The 18,869-nt window shown below is 40.2% G+C and overlaps 2 protein-coding genes across 3 annotated transcripts in view; one reads left to right on the top strand and one right to left on the bottom strand.

Moving 5' to 3' along the window:
- Positions 1–7,349, bottom strand: part of Gen1 (GEN1 Holliday junction 5' flap endonuclease) — a 35,506-nt gene extending 28,157 nt beyond the window's left edge. The window contains exon 1 of the mRNA XM_050141813.1: positions 7,231–7,349. The gene's annotated coding sequence lies outside the window, so the exon portion shown is untranslated. The remainder of the gene's footprint in view (positions 1–7,230) is intronic.
- Positions 7,350–7,470: 121 nt separating this feature from the next.
- The window catches only part of Smc6 (structural maintenance of chromosomes 6), a 57,210-nt gene continuing 45,811 nt past the window's right edge, over positions 7,471–18,869 (top strand). Inside the window, exons 1-5 of one of the 2 annotated variants that reach the window (XM_050141811.1) lie at positions 7,474–7,628; positions 10,094–10,239; positions 12,433–12,575; positions 14,916–15,033; positions 17,537–17,642. In XM_050141811.1, the coding sequence (XP_049997768.1) occupies positions 12,438–12,575; positions 14,916–15,033; positions 17,537–17,642 (362 nt within the window). In that variant the 5' untranslated portion in view covers positions 7,474–7,628; positions 10,094–10,239; positions 12,433–12,437. Of the gene's footprint in view, positions 7,629–10,093; positions 10,240–12,432; positions 12,576–14,915; positions 15,034–17,536; positions 17,643–18,869 lie in introns of both variants that reach the window. The other variant, XM_050141810.1, reaches the window with a different exon arrangement.

The raw sequence follows: 18,869 nt of genomic DNA on the forward strand, positions 1-18,869 counted from the left end.
AGTCTGCCTCCCGAGTGCTGGGATTTTTGTTTTGTTTTTCGAGACAGGGTTTTTCTGTAGCTTTGGAGCCTGTCCTGGAGCTAGTTCTTGTAGACCAGGCTGGCCTTGAACTCATGGAGATTCAACTGCCTTTGCCTCCCAAGTGCTGGGATTAAAGGCATGTGCCACCACTGCCCAGCCAAGAATAATATTTTTAATTTTTTTTAAAGATTTATTTATTTATTATATATACAACATTCCTTCCATGTATGTTTACATGCCAGAAGAGGGCACCAGATCTCAGCCACCATGTGGTTGCTGGGAATTGAACTCAGGACCTCTGGAAGAGCAGTCAGTGCTCTTAACCTCTGAGCCACCTCTCTAGCCCAGTAATTTTTTTTTCGAGACAGGGTTTCTCTGTGGTTTTGGAGCCTTTCCTGGAAATAGCTCTTGTAGACCAGACTTGTCTCGAACTCAAAGAGATTCGCCTGCCTCTGCCTCCCGAGTGCTGGGATTAAAGGTGTGTGCCACCACTGCCCAGCTAAGGTAATTCTTGTAACCCCCACAGCTGCCAAGCTCGAGAGACTCTTAATTGGATCTACTTGTCCCACCTTAAACTTTTTACTCTTCTAGCTCAAGATACTTCCTCCTACACAGTAACACAAACAGGGCCCTGCTCCCTTAAGTTCCAGGGGACACCAAGATCAGCCACTCTTTCTCCAGTTCCAGAAAAATAAGTGTCATCACCGCAGTCATCTCTCCTGTGCCAAAAACTCCATATACTCTCCGTCTTCCTCCTATCTGCTTTACCAACTTCTCTATATCTCCAATGTCATACTTAAATTTCCAGTTAACCACTCAGTTGTTATTACAGGGACCAACATTAAGCATAGAGCTGGAGGTACAAGGATTGCCAAAAGCCCAGGCGGTAAGAAACAATAATGAGTTTGGGGACATTCACAGTCCCAAACTCCAAAACCTCGCACAACAGACTTTAACATAACAAGTTTATCACTGAGTGCAGCAGTGTCTCCTGGATGTTTTTTAAAAATGTTTTATTTATTATTTATTATATGTACAGTGTTCTGCCTGCATGTACACCTGCAGGCCAGAAGAGGGTATCAGGTGTCTTTACAGATGGTTGCGAGCCATCATGTGGTTGTTGGGAATTGAACTCAGGACCTTTGGAAGAGCAGACAGTGCTCATAACCACTGAGCCATCTCTCAAGCCCTGTCTCCTGGACGTTAAGGTAATACCATGATGCTAAATGAGAACAAGTGCCTTAAGATTTGCTTCAGGTAAAATACTGAGGGGTCTAATAATTCCCCCTTCTTTGCCTCCCTCTTCCCTACTGTCTTCCATTCCAACGCTATAACATTGTAATTATAAGCTTTTAATATGTCTAAAATTTATTTCTTTTCAAACATTTTTTTCCCATAAGCTTCAGGGAGCCAACTGGACCTATCTAAATGGACCAGATTCACCCAGAATATGTATCACTTAATTTTTTCCTTATTATCCTTGTCTCAGGAATCCCTGGGAAATTCCCTCCTCTATACCCCCTCAAAAAGCCCCCCTCTATATTCCATCTTGGAACTCTCCTCCCTTAACCACCAGGATCTAAAATTTTTTCCAGACATAGTTTTCTGCCTTTCCAGCATCTTGCAAGGTCCAAGCTGTCAGCCAGGCAGTTCCACAGAGCCCAGAAAAAAACGCAAAATTAATCAGCCACCCCAGGATGTGATCAAGCATCTCAACTCTCCTATGCCCACAAAATCAGCAGGAAGCAGTCACGAGAGACCTTACAACACCCCATTCCCACCCATTAAAGACCCCAAACTCCCAAATTTTTAAAATAAACAAAAGGGTGGAATGTAATGATTCAGCTACACAATATGGCTGACACCTCAGGGTTCTAGGGCCATGCATGTGTGGACAACCCTTTAGGCAGAAGTACCTAACGGTCCTGAGAATCAAGGATCCCCGTGACCCATGTGTAGTATGGTTGCATCAGCTATGTATGATGCAGCTGCATGAGGCCTTGTGTGCATGCGTGAGCTCCACCATCTGTGTATGACACAGCCACACCATCCCGCTATGGGCACGCGCAAAGCAGCCCTTAAAAGCCGAGGGTCATCTTCAGCTCTCTCTCTCTCTCTCTGCACACCGACCTTCACCAGGCCTGTGCACCCCCCAATAAACTCATAAGCGGGTTTGTTGCATGTTTCGTGTTCCCTTCTCACAGGCATCAGGTAATTTCAATTAGTGTTTCCTTATATGGTGCAGGACAATTTAGGAACAAATCATCTTAAACTCTATTGTACCATCTGGGTATTTTGTTGGCTCTTCTTTATTAAACATACCCATTTTTCTTTCCTTTTGTTGGTAATTGATAAAGGTATTTGTTTGTAATGAAGATTAAATCTGAGTACATTAATTTAACCCAGATTATTATCCTCTGAATAGTGGCCTTAATTCAGTCTAAAAGTCCAAAACATACAGCAAAAAAATATATTAAACCAAAAGGCCATAACTTATATGCAGAAACCTTCTGAATAAAAATATAAAAAGAATATACTCCTAAAAGTATATTCTGAAAGTCTACTCTATCAAATTTGTGGACCCTAAAGAGGCCAAAGGTCAGAAAGTTTGAGTCTTGTTTCTTGTTTATCCAAGGTATTATACTTCTGTCTCAAACATAGGTCCCACCTAGTTCTAAATCAGAGAGTTCTGCTCAAGGCTGTTGGCAGCAGGTGTGGCTAATAGCCAGACCTCTGCTCCTGAAACAGGGAAGTAATTGGTTCTTACCTAAAACAAAAGTCTAAGGATCCAACTAAGTTCCAGTTCCCTCTATGGAAATAACTTGGGATTCCACCCAGGGAGTGGTTTGCCTACGGAGTGTTTGGTCTAGGGAGTAAGCATGAAGAATGAAGCCTGTGATTTTCAGTAGGCATGTTAATGCACTCTTTCCTCTTATTCCTACCTTTTGGGATCAGGGGTATATTAACCAGTTGGAAACACAAGCAAATTTTCAGTACTAACTGAAAAATTCCTTCTGATACCATCCTATATGTTTCTGTGTTTTAATATTTTCATTTGTGTCTTCGTATTCTTTACTATATTTCTAAATCCCCATGCCTCTACTCTGGAGAAAGGTATTTTTGTCGAGGCTGGCCCCCAGTGCAAATTGCACACAGATGCAAAAGAAAACCATTGCTGAAAAGGCTAATGTATAATATTTTTTGTTTTCTGAATCTTGATTTTATAATGTGGAGAGTCCTGCAAAGACTGCTAATGTTGTGCACTCACTTTTGTGGAGTGCATTAATAGACATGCTTATATTACTTTACAAAGAAAACCACACAGAGTGTACACAAAGTATTAAGTAGTTAATAGTAGGCTATTTTTACTCTACCGCAACAAATTCTGCTGCTTGTAACACTCTGGCAATAGGTTCAGTTCATGTGGAAAGTTGTGGTTAATTCTGAAAGAGCAAGGGCACATATATTTCCTAACACTTTATTATGAAGGTAAATGAGATTTGTAAAGTGTTAGCCATGAGAACACATTAAAGTCAGATAAGAATTTGAGGTTGAAATTCTCTATATTTTTGCTTTTATTTGTGACTTACACTGGATACCTGAAAAGACTCATTTTAAAAGGAGGGATAAAAACACTAAAGATGTCTTAAATAGCGACAAAGAAACATCTCGTAGCTACTTAACATTACATATGTAATATAATGTCTATATTTACATACATACGTGTAAATTGAATTCACGCCAGTTGGGGTGACAGTTTCCCACCAAAACAGGGCTCACAAAAATCCTAGTGCCAGGCCCTGTTGGTCAGGAAGTTCCCCAAACAAAATAGACTATTGCTGTCCTCCTTGGTGCCTCTTAGAAACTTACAATGAATTTCTACTAGAGCTTCTTGAACTTCCTATAAAGTCATCAAGCTTTCACTAGGTAAATAAACAAAACACCACAAAGTATAGATCAGGATGACATTAAGGGATAATATTAAAAGAACAAAGGTAGTCACAAGAATTAGAACTTTGATTTGCTAGCCTGGCCTCTAACATTACTAAGCCCTATCTTTAGTTATATTCTCGGGACTAACTCAGCCTACTTACTAGCTTCTTGCTGGATGCATGATACCCCCATCTTCCCTGTCTGTTTTTGAGACAGGGTCTGGCCGGTTAGACTGGTCTGGAACTGTGCCCTCATCTCACCGCCCAAGTACAGGGATTGCCTGTTTTTGTTTTTTTGTTTTGTTTTGTTTTACCAAACTCTTTAATCCCATCACCTCTCCTGACAACTGTTTTAATCTCAATGTTTCCCAAGTTTGCTTGCTTACCTTTTGTTCCCAACAGGCAAATGAGTGGCACATTCTGTCTACAAGATGTATTTTTTTTTTTTTTAAATTTCCAAGACATGGTTTCTCTGTGTAACAGCCTCCTTTCTCTGGAGGGTAATGGGGATTGAAGCCAGGGCCTTTCACAGAGTATGTGCTCTACCACTGAGCCACAGCCCCCAAATGCATTCTTAATCCTCCATTTCTAACACTTCCCTAATTCTGCTGTATACAGCTTTAAGATTCCCACCTTTTTTTTTTTTTAAATTCTTACCATTTGTGAACAGTTTTTCTCTGCATAACAGCCTGAGCAATCATGTTTTTTTAAAAAAGAAATAATTAAAATACCATTTCATCCACTTATGGTGGCTATTTTATAAGGAAATATAAACATTAAGTTATTACAAAATCATGTATTTTAAGTGTAACATATACACACAATAACACCTACAATATATGTTTATATAACACACACACACACACACACACACACACATTCTTGAAAGAGGGTCTCACTACGTGACTCTAGCTGTCCTGAGCTCACTAATAGACCAGGCTGGCCTTGAACTCACAGAATCGGCTTGCATTTGCTTCCAGAGTATTGGGATTAAAGGTGTGTACCACATCTATTTTCTTTAAAAATACTACTTTAGAATTTTCTCCAATGCTACAATCTAAGTCTAGAAATCCATGTTGACTATGAAGAGCACCCATTATAGTATACTAAAAAGTACATATAACCTGCTCTAAGACTGCAGTGAATCCAGAATCTATTTTAAGCCACCATGCACTGCATCCACTCACTCTCTCTCTGTACCATCATTTCTCTGAAGTGATATTACATGACAATAGTTTAAAGACTCTAAAAGCTTGTGAAACTCCAAAAGGAGACCAAATGGAACTGTGCTTAAGATGTATTCCTGAACTGAAAGACAATACTGACAGATCTTGATTTTGTTATACTCCAAAACTGAAGGATTAGCACTAAGCAAAACTTAAAATACTACAAAAGTATATAAACTTGTGGGCCCCTAGTCAAACCTCTTATATTGTAATAACCACTGATGCAGTCAACACGAATGTGTCTCCTAAATTTCTAATTTTAAAGAATTAGTTATGTAACAAGAAAGGAGCCAACAAAGTCAGAATGTATACCAAATAGTTTCATAACTTATGAATAGCTTCAGTGGGTCTCATTTAGTGAAAAGAGCACTGAATTTGGAGTCCACACGCCTAGAATTTGGGTTTTGGATATACTAGTGATCAACCGCATAGCCTCAGGGAGACAGTGAGCCTGTCTAGAAAGCAAGACGTTTAAACCAGACAAATGACAGCTCCTATCAGCCTTTGACTCTCAAGAGATCAATTTCGGTAGCAGGAACATCCGGATTATGGCTTGATAGAAGCTAGGTTTCTACATTAAAAAAGGGCTGAAGAATCTTCTTCAAGTTAAAACAAAAACAGATCCTTTGAAGTAGCCATATGGTGCCCATAAATCCATTCATGCTCCTAAAGCTTCCTTAAAAGCTATTAAGGTTCTACTGGTTAATTATAAAACCAAAAGAGGTGAGAAAAACACAGACCCTTGCTAATTCCACTAATGAATCAAATGTAAAGAACATAAAAAGAAGTCAATAGCTTGATTTATGCAAAACCACTTTTTATTAAGGCAGATTTTTGCTCTGTCAAAGTTTAAAGAAGAGACAGGAAATAGTTAAATTTCCAAATCCACATTTAGTCAACTGTATTTTTATATAGGGAAGACTGACAAACAGTATAAACTTCCATCGCGCAGGATTGTAGCTGTTTGGGATTTACCACATAACTTCACCAACTCGGGTTGTTTAAATTCCTTTCCGTTATCCTCTCATACACGAATTTAAAGTCTGAGACCCATATTTAATTTACCTATTTGTATTTACTAGGAATATGTCTAGGTGCTGGAGTTACAATAATAATCAGGTTCCCGATTTAAATATCTTGGTAGGGTGAGGCTGTAAAGGGGGGAAAAAAAACCCAGCATTTTAATAGGATAATAGTCCTGCCTGAGGCTGTGTTTCTCATTAGTTACACGAGGATTCGGTCCCACATTTTAGTCTACTTTGACTATGTCAAACTTTTCACTAATCCATTCTAAAGGACGCAATGTATGATTATTTTTTTGAAGTGAATAGTGGTTTTGAACGAGGAAATTTAATTTATTACCGGAGACCTGAGGTTGTACACCGAGGTTGGGGTGACAGTGAACGCCATATCCACACCCCAGACATCGGAGGGGAAGCTGAAACACAGCGAGGTTTTTTGGTTAGGTCGGCAAATTGAAAAAGTTGTGTAAAGACAGGATGGAAGGCTAACCTCGGGTCGAGCAGTCAATGGAGAAGACCCAAGAACCACTTTAACTGCTATTCATTACAGGCGATGCCCACCCTAGGGGTGGAGCGGGTGGGAGGAGAGAGAGCCACACACACACAACCCTGGCAGAAAACTGTTTCCCAACTGCAACCATAACGCCGAGCAGGGTGCGAGCGGGCATCGGGGAAGACCACCCAGATGGCGTGGTGTCCTCGGGGAAGGACTTACCCAGACAGCCCCTCCTCGATGCCGCGGAAGGTACACTCCTGTCATTTACCAACTACTGCCGCCCTCAAGTTCCCGATGCCCTCAAACCGAAGGTTAAACAAAAAAGAAAAAAAGAAAAGCCTAATGCGGCCTTCCCAAGCACCAAGCGTTGGGCTACGATTTCGAATCCAGCGCCCTGGCCATTAGTCCCGCCCCTTCCGGGAAACGGTCCGTTCCCTCCCAGACCCACTTCTTTCTTCCTCCCTCCCTCCCTCCCTCGCGGTTTCGCTTTTCCCTCGCTTCTAGCGGGCGACCCCAAGGACGCATGCGTAGACCTGTTGCCAGGGCGCCCGGAGATCTTCCCACTCGCCACCCCCCACGGTCCGGAGCCGCCGCCGAGGGGACAGTTCCTCCCCGCTTCCTCCTCTCCCTCTCCGCCCTCCGCCTCCCGCCCGCAGAGCGCACTTCCGCTTCCCTCTCGCAAACCCGAGCGGCGCCAGAGGCCTGGACGCGCAGGCGCGGGCGGAGTCCGGGGGCGGGGAGGGGCGGGGCGCAGGCGCGGACCTTCCCGCGGCGGGCGCCTGGCTGCGGGGCTCCCGCCTGCTTTCGGGGCGGGTTCGCCCTGCTTTGGCGGGCGGGCGAGCGGTGGCCGAGGACGGACGCCTTTGGGGTGGCCTTCGCGTCGTGACACCCTCGCTGACTACCTTCCCCCGGGGACCGCGACTTGTTGGAGGTAGAGTGAGGGCGCGCGCTTTTTCTGCCCCACGTCCCGCAGCCCCCGTGCCTCGGCGGGCCGCCCTCGGCCCCTCCTGGGAAGCTGCGGGTGCCGAGGGGTCAGGCCTGCGTGCTGGCCGCGGGGACCTTTACGCTCCCGGCGGGGGACGCGGCTCTCCGCATCGGAGAAACTTGGCCGTGGGTGCCAGCCCTCCCTCGCGCGTCCCCAGGCGGCCCGGGCGTTGGCGGGCTGCCGCAGAGGTCGGGGCCGGGGCTGAGGCCGTCGTCGGAGCTGGGTACTCCCTGCGCAGGCACCTGGGGTGGGAGGTGGGGGGCGGACACGTCTGGAAATGCCGCTGAAATTTGAATTTGCCGTTAAATCCGCTTTCCCCTGAACACCATTCGGATAACCAGGCGAAGGTACATCGTTGGGTTGGAAAGGTTTGGGTGGCGTTTCTTGCCCTTCATTACTGTGGAATTGGAGGGAAATCCCGAATGGCAACTCTAGAAAACAGGACTGGGAATAGAGGAAGAACTCTAGGAGAATAGGACTCCTGCTTCCTAGAAAGAGCGGCTAATTGGCATTTAAAGCCCGAAGACAAAACTTGCTACAGTTTATAGTTAATGAGTAGACAGAAGACCACGCTTGCATTTTAAAAGCAAGCTGTTCTGAGCTGTCTATTCCAAGTTAGAAAAGTACGTATTTCCTGACTCTTAGAAGGAGACTGGAGTCGTTGAAAATGTATACTAGAATCTTCAGTGGCCAGCAGCTGGTTTTGGGGGAGGTGAGAGTGATGAGCTGTTAGGACTTCCCCTTTGGACTCAGCCAGTTAGTATGTGAAACTGATTCTTTCTTAATGTTGAAATGTACGTAGTGCTGATGATGGCTTGCCTGAGCCCCACCAGCACACAAAACTCTGTGGTGGTGCAGGCCTGTAATCCTAACATCCAGGAGAAGGGGGTAGGAGCATCCGAAGGCCCTAAGCTACCTAGCCAGATTGAAGCCAGGTTGGGTTACACGAGGTCATGTCTCTTAAGAAAAATTCGTTTTCTGAGCTGGGGTTGGTGCCTCAGGACTGTAATCTCAGTTCTTAGTAGGAGCTGAGGTAAGACAGAGAGGAATGTTTGGGATATGTAGTGAGTTTCAGGATAGCTCAGGCTGCAATGGAAGACTGTCCAAAATAAGAAATCATTTTCTTAGTGTGTGTAGTAAGTGTAGAGACCACTTGCAATCGCTTGAAACACGAGGCAGGTAGTAAGACTTTTTGAAGAGTAATTCCACCTCTTTACCTCTCAGTTCCAAATCAGAGGATCCCTGAGAGATTAATGGAGTGTAAAGTGTTGAGTATTGAGCTCAACAAGAAAGAAGCCGGTATAAAACAGCATGTTGAGTGTTAGCAAGTGTTAGTCCCCAAAGGTTTATTTTACTAAGTGCCAAACTAGAATTTTAGTAAAAATTGCCTGAATTTTAATTGTTAGGACAGTCAGTCAAGATGTAGTAGGCAGTCTAGGAGTATCGTTCAGTGGTAGATTGCTACTTTAACACGTAGAGATCCTGGATCCAATCTTCAGTGACTCCCCCCACAAAGTAGTTGACTTTCAAGAAATAATAACTAAAAAGTTTACTGTAATTGTATGTGCATTATATTTGAAATACTTTAAGAATTTTTATTACTTATGTGTATGGGTGTTTTGCCTGCATGGATGTCTGTGCACTACATACTTGCCTGGCGCCCACCCAGGTGTTAGATCCCTAGGATTCAGGTTAGAGACAGAAATAGGCTTCCATGTGGGTGCTGGGAATCAGACTGAGTTTGCAGGAAGAACAGTCAGTGCTCTTAACCTGAGCCACCTTTCCAGCCCGTTTAAATGGTCCGGTGTGGTCAGTTGTGCTGTGTGTGTGTCTAAATTTATGAGTTAATTTAGTTACGTTCTTTCCCACACTGTTTGATTCCCTTGGTCACCGAATTCAAACTGCTTACTTTAATTTTCTTTCCTCCACTTATAGATTGATTTCTATGGCAGAGTCTGTCCTTGGAATCCTTCAAACTCAAGTGTTTGTAAACAAAACAAACTTATTATCCTTTTTCTCTTGACAAATATACCGTCAGTTTATGATGATGGATAGCATTAAGTGAGGAAATGAAACTGACACCAGCCCAAAGCAACATTTAGAGGAACTTTTTTGTTGTTGTTGTGAAAAAAAAAAAAAAAAGTTTTTTTTTTGGGGGGGTGGGGAGCAATTTTCCTTTTTTAAAACTTAAATAAATTGTTACAAAATAGATTTTAGAAAATAAGTTACAAACTATAGTAAAAGGCTCCCCTTCCACAGGCAACTTTCCCACCTGTGTACGCTCTGAATATGCCTCTCCTGGGTTAGAATCTGGCTTTCCAGGTTTTCCAGGAGGCACACAAGAAGGTAACAGACATATTCTGTCACTTGGTGTGAATCAAGTGTTGTTTAAACTCAATTGCTTATGCCAGTAGGAACCAGGACATAAGTCGCTTCACCTTTCCTGGAGAAACCTGGATGTGGATCTGCTCTGCTAGCAGCTGTCTGCATCTAGTTACTAAGTTGATGCTACATAAGTTGAAATCTACATTTGCCTCTCAGTTTCCCAAGTTGTAAGGTAAAGGTATGATTTATATCCTAAGGAGATCAAAGGATATAGTTTAATCCAGAGCTAACCATAAGCTACTCAACTAATGTTAATTCTACTCCCTTGGACTTTTACCTAGTCTTTTTAACTTTGGTTTCAACAGTTTTACCACCTTTTCATTCCTGACCCTCCTCGAGTTTTTGTTTAGAATTTTATTAGAAACTGTCTACTTTGGCATTATTCTTAGTGTATCCCAGATTATGGTATGCTTTCAACTCAAATTTGAGTGTTCAGATCATATTACCTGGAATGCTGAAAGTAGAAGGCTTCCCAGTTTCTGCTGGTCTTCAATTTCTTGGTGTTTTGGCTTAACAAAAGGTTTTACTGTATTATCTAGATAACCTCATTTGATTCTGTAATATATTCTAAATACTGCTCAGTTAATTCAGTACATTGAGGTTGTTTAATATAGAATTGACGTGTTTTGTAGATCATAAGAGTATAATTAGGGAAGTGGTAAACACAGTTTAGAGCAGATATCTGAATCCATCACTTCTGCCTCAAAGTGGCAGTTTTATATTTACTTAAAAATAGTTCTAATAGTTACTGAATTAAATAAGTCTAATTGTGTTATGGTGGATACTGCTGTTAATCTTTACTTTGGCATTAATGGGAAGTATGAGTTATAAAAATTTAAGCTCAAGAGTCAAAATTTTATAATCCTGCTAAAATTTGTAGGATATTGAAATTTCAAATGTATCTAAATGCTTCCTTGAGACCTTAGTTACTGATTTTTCTGCTTTGCGTTTTTTGTTTGTTTGTTTGTTTGTTTGTTTGTTTGTTTTTTAAAGTCCTGTGGCAACCTATAATCCCAGCATTCCAGTTCTGGACAGCCTGGGCTATATAGGTAGGCCTTGTCTTAAATACAGACACAAACAAACCAAACAACAAATATTTAGAAAATTGTAGATAAGTAAGTAAAATAAACTATACTGCTTACAGTATGCTCAAGATCTCAGAGGAACCTTTCCCTTTCTTATATCTGTTGTATCTTTTATCTTGTTAGTAATAATGGTTTTACTATTGCCTATATCTCACACTCAGGACATTTCATATATGTGTTTTGAAAGTCTGTCATCTTTAAATCTCAAAGTGATTTCTATATAAAAGTTAGGAGGATCCTTCTGTGTCTCTCAGATGCAAGTTACCTTGGAAACCTAGCAGACTGCAAATCCCAGGCTATACCCAGCATATAAAAAGCAGCCTCATTTTGAAGTATTTGAGTGTAGTATCTTTTGTGTAATGTAGACTCTGATGCCCATTGTAAACTCATCACACTTAGCCTGGCATACTTACCTCACCCCAGTTATACTTGTCAAATTCCTTTCTTTCTTTCTTTCTTTTTTTTTTTTAGATATTAAACTCTTTTTTTTAATTCTTTTTATTTTATTTATTTATTATGTATACAATATTCTGTTTGTGTGTATGTCTGCAGGCCAGAAGAGGGCACCAGACCTCATTCCAGATAGATGGTTGTGAGCCACCATGTGATTGCTGGGAATTGAACTCAGGACCTTTGGAAGAGCAGGCAATGCTCTTAACCTCTGAGCCATTTCTCCAGCCCACTGTCTACTGTATTTTTAAGTACTTGGTTTTGACAGTTGAAATTGATTATCCAGAAAACAGGGAAACTACTAGTGTGAGGTATTGCTGCTTCAAAATGTGTTCCTTTGGGAAATAATTTTAAAAAAATCAAGTTTTATTTGATTAATACTATTTTGTAAGTTATAAAAGTTGAATGTGATAGTAATTTCAGGAGGGACTGTGTTGTCTCTCCTAATAGGAAAGTAGAAGATAGTATTTTCCCAGTAAAGTATTTTTCCCTTTTGTGGGTTTGAGAAGAAATACTCAGCTAAGTTCTTACTGATTTGTAGCCGTAAAAAGTTATGAGGTGAAAATCACCCGATACGTATGATCCAGGTGATGGTGGTTTTGTTTCTTTTAAGACACTGTAAATTACTTTCGTACATGTCTGGAAATTAGAAGTCTAGCTCAGATCTTAAGGGACTAACAGTATCAGTGGGGTTGCATTTCTTTTTGGAGGTTCTAGGAAAACTTTTTTCCTTAAAGGAGTTTGTGTAATTTCTTTTGTTCAGTGTTTATTGAATAGTCTTTATATGTCATTCTTGGCTTATGTTATTGTTACTATAAATATTTGTACAGATCTGATGGCCAAAAGAAAGGAAGAAAATTTCTGTTCTCCTGAAAATGCTAAAAGGCCAAGACAAGAAGAACTGGAAGATTTTGATAAAGATGGAGATGAGGACGAATGTACAATTTCTTTCACTAATGGGACCTCTACTTTGGTAAGCACAGAATGACAAATAATGTGTTCCAATTGGCTGGTTTCTCATGGTCATTTTATGTATCATAATTTCATAATAATTTATAGTTCGTTCGTAATTTGTAGTCTGGAGAAGTACAAGAGTTTTAGAGAGCTGTGTAAAAATAGCTCCTGATTTTCAAGTTTGTGTTAATAATTAGAAAATTTAAAGAAAATAATTGGACAAATAACTAAATCTTTAAATAAAATTGACAAACCTTTAGTAAGACCAGTAGAAAAAGGAGAAGACATAAATTGCCAGTGTCGTGGATAGAGTACAGGCCATGATTACTGAATTGACTTCCTCTGAGCTTTAAGAGAGTAAGGAAATATGATTGTCCTTCACAGTTATATTTGAGCTATTACTGCATACTCATCAGAATGATAAAGTATAAAATAGGTATTATCAGATGGCAAGAATGCATTGAATCATTTAAACATTGCTGATGGGAATGTTAGGTTGTTACTGCACTATGCAATGTTTGTTTCTGAGGAAAACAATATAAAATTGCAATATAACCTAGCATTTGTTCCCAGGAAATGAAGATTTATTTTAGTACGAAACATAGTATATTTTTAGTAGCTTTATTCACAAAAAGTTAAATTCAAAATAAGTCCATATGTGATATGGTGACCATCCTGTGACATCCATTCCATGAAAAACTGCTTAGTTGTGACAGTCAACAACAGACAGTTGAGCTGAGCAAAAAGGCTAGTTCCAAAAGATGATATTTTGTATAAGTCTATTTATTTGACATTCTTAGAACAACATTTACAGAAATAAAGATTAGTGTGCAAGTGGTTGAAGTGGGTTGAAAGGGAAGGGTTGTGATCGCGATTATGGTCTTTTACAACATAAGGGATTGCGTGTGAGGGAAACACAGTGTATCGAGACTGTCAGTGTCTTGCCTGAGAAACCACGCTTTATTAAAACGTTTCCATTGATTGACAGAAACTGGGCGGACAGTACATAGGGTCTCATTTCTTAATGATTGCATGTGACGCTTCAGTTACCATAAAGTAAAAATATATTTAGAAATGCATAAACCAGAATACCTGGTAATCTACTTGTGCAATGATGTAAATATTTTCTACTTTTTAGTGATGTAGATGGCTAGAATTGAGATGGAGTTTCTAAAGAACCTATTAAAATTGCTGATCACATTAAAGTGGTCTCTGAAACGTTAGGACTAACAATCTGGTTGGTTTATTCTGGTATTTAGTATCTGTGGAGTGCAGGTGAGAGCTATAGGCCATATACTGATTAAACCATTTAATAATCTTAATCCTGACATTTATTTATAATACGAGTTTACATAATTGGAAATCCTACTCCCCCCTTTCCCAGGACAGGGTGTCTTTGTGTAGTTTTCGCTGCTCTGGAACTCACTCTTTAGACCAGGCTGGACTCAAACTTACAGAGATCGACTCCTCTACCTCCTCAGTGCTGGGATTAAAGTTGTGTGCTTTTGACATGACTTTATTATTATTGGTAAACTGACTTTTGAATAGAACATTTCTGAAGAAATAGTATATCATGTAAACTTTACACTTTTATTATTAAAACCATCTTAGCTGGGTTTTGGTGGCGCATGCCTTTGATCTCACTATTTGGGGGGGGGGGGCAGAAGCAGGTAATTCTGAGTTCAAGTCCAGCTTGGTCTACTGAGTAAGTTCCAGGATTGCTAAGGCTTCTTCACAAAGAAATGCTGTTTTAAAAACCCAACACAGCAAAAGCACAGGTGCTGGGGGAGGGGGTCTTGGAGGGATTAGGGGGTGGGATGCACTACCACACCTGACTTGGAAATACTATATTCTTATTTTTGTTTTTGTAGATAGTGTCTCTCTGTGTAGTCTGGCTATCCTGGAACTCGTAGACCAGGCTGACTTCGAACTCACTGAGCTCTGGCTTCCTCTGCCTCCCAACTGCTGGAATTTTAAAGGTGTGCACCACCACTGCTGGGCAAATTATGTATTCTTTATATATTGCTAAAAATCTCTCAGCTCTTGTAAGTGCCTGAAACAGAATGTCAGAAGAAAAGCGTCTGTACAGTGTTCTTTGAATTCTTTTTGTGAAAATGAAATGCCAAGTTACAGAATGAATTCCATAGTCAAACTTTGGGACCTTGAGTAGATAGTTTGTAGAATTAGTGGTAACCTAAAGAAAATTCCCATTTCCTTTAATGATGGTCATTAAAGTTATTGTTGCTCACCTGATAGAACTTTTGACTGATAAATACTACTAGGCTCTTAGATACTTGGGTATTAGTAATGAGTGGATTCGAGAGAGTGATTTTTCCCCCCACATTTTTTTTGTTAATAGACTGCAGCAGAAGTTGGAATAATTGAGAGTATTCAACTAAGAAACTTCATGTGCCATTCAATGCTTGGACCTTTTAAATTTGGTTCTAATGTCAACTTCGTTGTTGGCAATAATGGAAGTAAGTGACTTTGCCGTCTTTATCCTTTACTTTGTGATGAGAAAGCATGAGGGTTTGAAATAGGTGACTATTAGTGCTGATAAATATTTGTTCTAAACTTTGTGGCTTCTCTGTATTTATTCAGTTTACATTTCAAGAAAATACTGAATTATTTTTAGATATGTTATTTAAGGTAGGTATAAACATTTCCTCCATTTTCTGTTATTTTTTAGATTTATTTATTTATATGTGTATTAATGTTTGCCTGCCTGCATGTATGTATGTGAACCATATGCATACATTGCCCTCAGAGGTCAGAGGATGGTTTGAACCCCCTGGAACTGAAGTTACAGATGGTGTGAGCCAGGCCCTATCCAAGAGCAGCAAGGCTCTTAACCACTATGCCGTCTCTTTCTTCCTTCCATGTATACATAGCTCATTCCTTTCTCCATCCTTCTCCCGTCTCCCCTTCCATTTTCTTATGATAGAATTTCAGTTATTTTGCTCAGGCTCACCTCAAACTACTTGGCTCAGGGAGCTTCCTATCTCAGTAGAAAGGCACCATAGCGGTTTGATGTAAACACTAGATAAGGCACAGATGAAGTGCCTTGAAATCCAGACTATCAAAGTGACAATCCATTGTTGATATCAGTGGTTTTTATGAGGAGGTTGTGTTTTTGCTGGTACTTGGATAAAACTTAAAGATTCCTTAAGATTCATTTGGCAAGAAGCTGAGATGTTCTAGGCATAGATGGCTCATTCTCAAATATTCAGAGGATAGAAAATGTGTATGGAGAATGGGCGTAACCTCATGTATCATCTAGTACATGGCGGGGAAGAGCAGAACATAACAGAGTTATATCGTGCATAGTATTGTTGAGCATCTTAAAGGCTTGATAAAGATTTTAGACCTTCACTCAGTTGACCTTGGACAGTCAGTTCAAAATTTTTATTTATTTGTTTGTTTGTTTGTTTGTTTGTTTATTTTTGGTATTTTGAGACAGGGTTTCTCTGTGGCTTTGGAGCCTGTCCTGGAACTAGCTCTGTAGACCAGGCTGGTCTCGAACTCCCAGAGATCCGCCTGCCTCTGCCTCCCGAGTGCTGGGATTTAAAATTTTTGAGTGATGAGTTGACATGGGCAAGATTGTTGTGATGGACTGTCTACACTGGCAGTTGATGATGGCCAAGATTGTTGTGACGGACTGGCTGCACTGTGGCAGCTGATGGTGGACAAGCTGGTGTCAGGATTGACTGAGATAGTGACAGTACTTGGAAAAGAAATTAGGTATGTGTGGTGCCATAGTCCCATTCTTTACTATTGCTGCTTCTGTCATTGAGTGAAGAAGGAAGACATTTCAGTAGGAGAGTGTGAATGAAGAAGAGGGTCATTATTACAGGGAGGTCGCAGAATACAAGAAAAAGGAACCATGGATTCTCAAGTTATGTCTTTAAAAATTTGAGTGGTTTCTTTTATAAAACTTAATAAAGGACATTTAACTAAAGCATTGTATCTGGCAGTAAAGAAAAAAGAATAAGAACTTGAAAGGCATTCCAGGAACTAAAGCACGATAATCATTAATTTCTGTTGGCTTAATAATTTGGTGGTATGATGTCTGTGTTGTTGAGATTTTCAAAGTGAAGTTTTGGATGTTTTATATCTTTTAGAATAAAAATTACATTTCAAAAATTAAACGTAAAAGAGATAGGAAATGAATTTGAAAATTAAGGGCCAAAAAACTAAAATTTAAAAATACTAAACGAAGAATATTAAATTAGAAATATGTGATTTTTCTAATTTTTTTCGTGATTTTTTTTCTAACGTTTTTCTATTTAATGCATTCAGTGAATACATGTGCTGGTACCAGGATGCATCCATACTGTAAAGAGACAACATCTCTTCTCATGTTGGGTTCTTACATTTGAGAGCTATTTAAAGTTTCTGTGCCTAGAAATTTATGATGAAAGGAGTAGCCATAATTAAATTAGAATGTAATGTCAAATTATGTAAATTAATTACATAATGTAAATGTAATTGAAAGTTTCTGTTTTTAAAGATTTATTTATTATGTATACAGTGTTCTGTCTGCATGTATCCCTGCAAGCGAGAAGAGCACCGGTTCTTATTACAGATGGTTTTGAGCCACCATGTGGTTGCTGGGAATTGAACTCAGGACCTCTGGAAGAAGTCAGTGCTCTTAACCTCTGAGCCATCTCTCTAGCCCCGTAATTGTTAGTTTGATGCACTAAGAGGATAGACTGGGTTTCGGGTTGGAAAGATGGTAACCATTTTTCTCCTTATTGTGGGCACAAAATTGGTATTGAAATGTACGAGGTTTTCCTACTGGTGATAGTGAGGTGGTTCTTGATGGGGAACTTTCCTTAGTTTGCCACCTTAGCACTGGAAGAAAATTATAATTGTATTTGTAACATTTTACTTCAGGTGGAGACAGAGTTGGCCATCTTTTTGAATGAAGTTATAAAGTCAGAATTTTATCTTTATGAATTTTTCAATGTGTTTCTTTAGGTGGGAAGAGTGCTGTGCTCACCGCTCTCATAGTTGGTCTTGGTGGAAAAGCAGTTGCTACTAATAGAGGATCCTCTTTAAAAGGTTTTGTAAAAGCTGGACAGAAGTAAGTGTTCTCTGCTGATCTTTTATTCTCTAGTAAGAAGAATGCTTTAGAACCCTGGAGAGCGGGTATCTCCAAGGAGAGGTTTCAGATATTAGTCTGTTGCCCTGACCTTGTTGCCAACATGGCCTTCTGCTTCCTTTTATCATCTTGGCAGATAACCTGTGTTACTTAGTACTGTGCACTGCCCACTTAAACTTGCTGTTTTTATGGAAGAAATGGCAGCAGCAAATTTATGTATTTTTAAACAAATATTTATTAAATATTATACCTTTGTGGGTTTTTGCTTAAACTTCATATCATCAATCATACTAACATGATAGGGATGAGAGCAAAGTCGGTGTTGAGCCAACTTGTTTTGTGCAGAATTTCTTTCTTTAGCTTTCTGTGACTCCTAGAAAAGTATCCTATCTCTGGCTGTTTCTTACTCAGTGAATATGAGTTTAGAATCATAGTCACAAGTCTACTGTCTGGACCCTTAATGAGCAGTCATAGTACTGCCTTGTAGGTTAGCATTCATACTTCTTTCTGTTTGTTTTGAAATAGACATAGACTGTCCTTTAACTTGTTATATAGGGAGGCTGGTCTTGAACTTCTGTCCTTTTACCTCTGCCTTCCCAGTGCTGGAATTTTGTGTTCAGTTGTGTCTGGCTCTATTCCTGTTTCTGTTAGACATTGCTTTCGTATAACTGATCAGTTGTCTAATTTTATGTCATTGCTGTTGGAGCCTTTTGCCTGCTGACAACCCTTTTTCTAGGGAGTCAGGATGGTGTTGTCCTCCCTCCTGTTTTTGCTTTCCCTTCTGTTAGACAAGGACTGTGCAGCATTCACAGTTCCTCTTGTTCTTGTTACTACCCAAGTGTTGTGTGATGTTTTCCTCTTTTGGCTTCTTGTTCGTTGCTCTTTTGGGGAGGCTGCCACCCAGCTCCCAAATAAATTACATGGAGTCTTATTATATTTCTTATGAATGCTCCTTCTTAGGTTGGCTTATTTCTTGCCCTCTTTTCCTAACTAAATCCATCTACCTTTTGCCTCTGGGCTTTTATCTTTCTTATTTCTGTACTTTCCTCTTACTTCATGGGTGGCTGGCTGGCCCCTGACATCCTTCTCCCTTTTCCTTATTGCTCCTCTTCTTCCTTGTTTCTCCTTTTATTTATACTTTCTACCTGTCAGCCCCACCCATCCTTGCTCCTGCCTTGCTATTGGCCGTTCAGCACAGCTTCACAGAGT

Source organism: Alexandromys fortis, unplaced genomic scaffold (assembly GCF_014885135.2).
Source record: "Alexandromys fortis isolate MF-2015 unplaced genomic scaffold, M_Fortis_MF-2015_v1.1 scaffold_30, whole genome shotgun sequence".
NCBI lineage: Eukaryota > Metazoa > Chordata > Mammalia > Rodentia > Cricetidae > Alexandromys > Alexandromys fortis.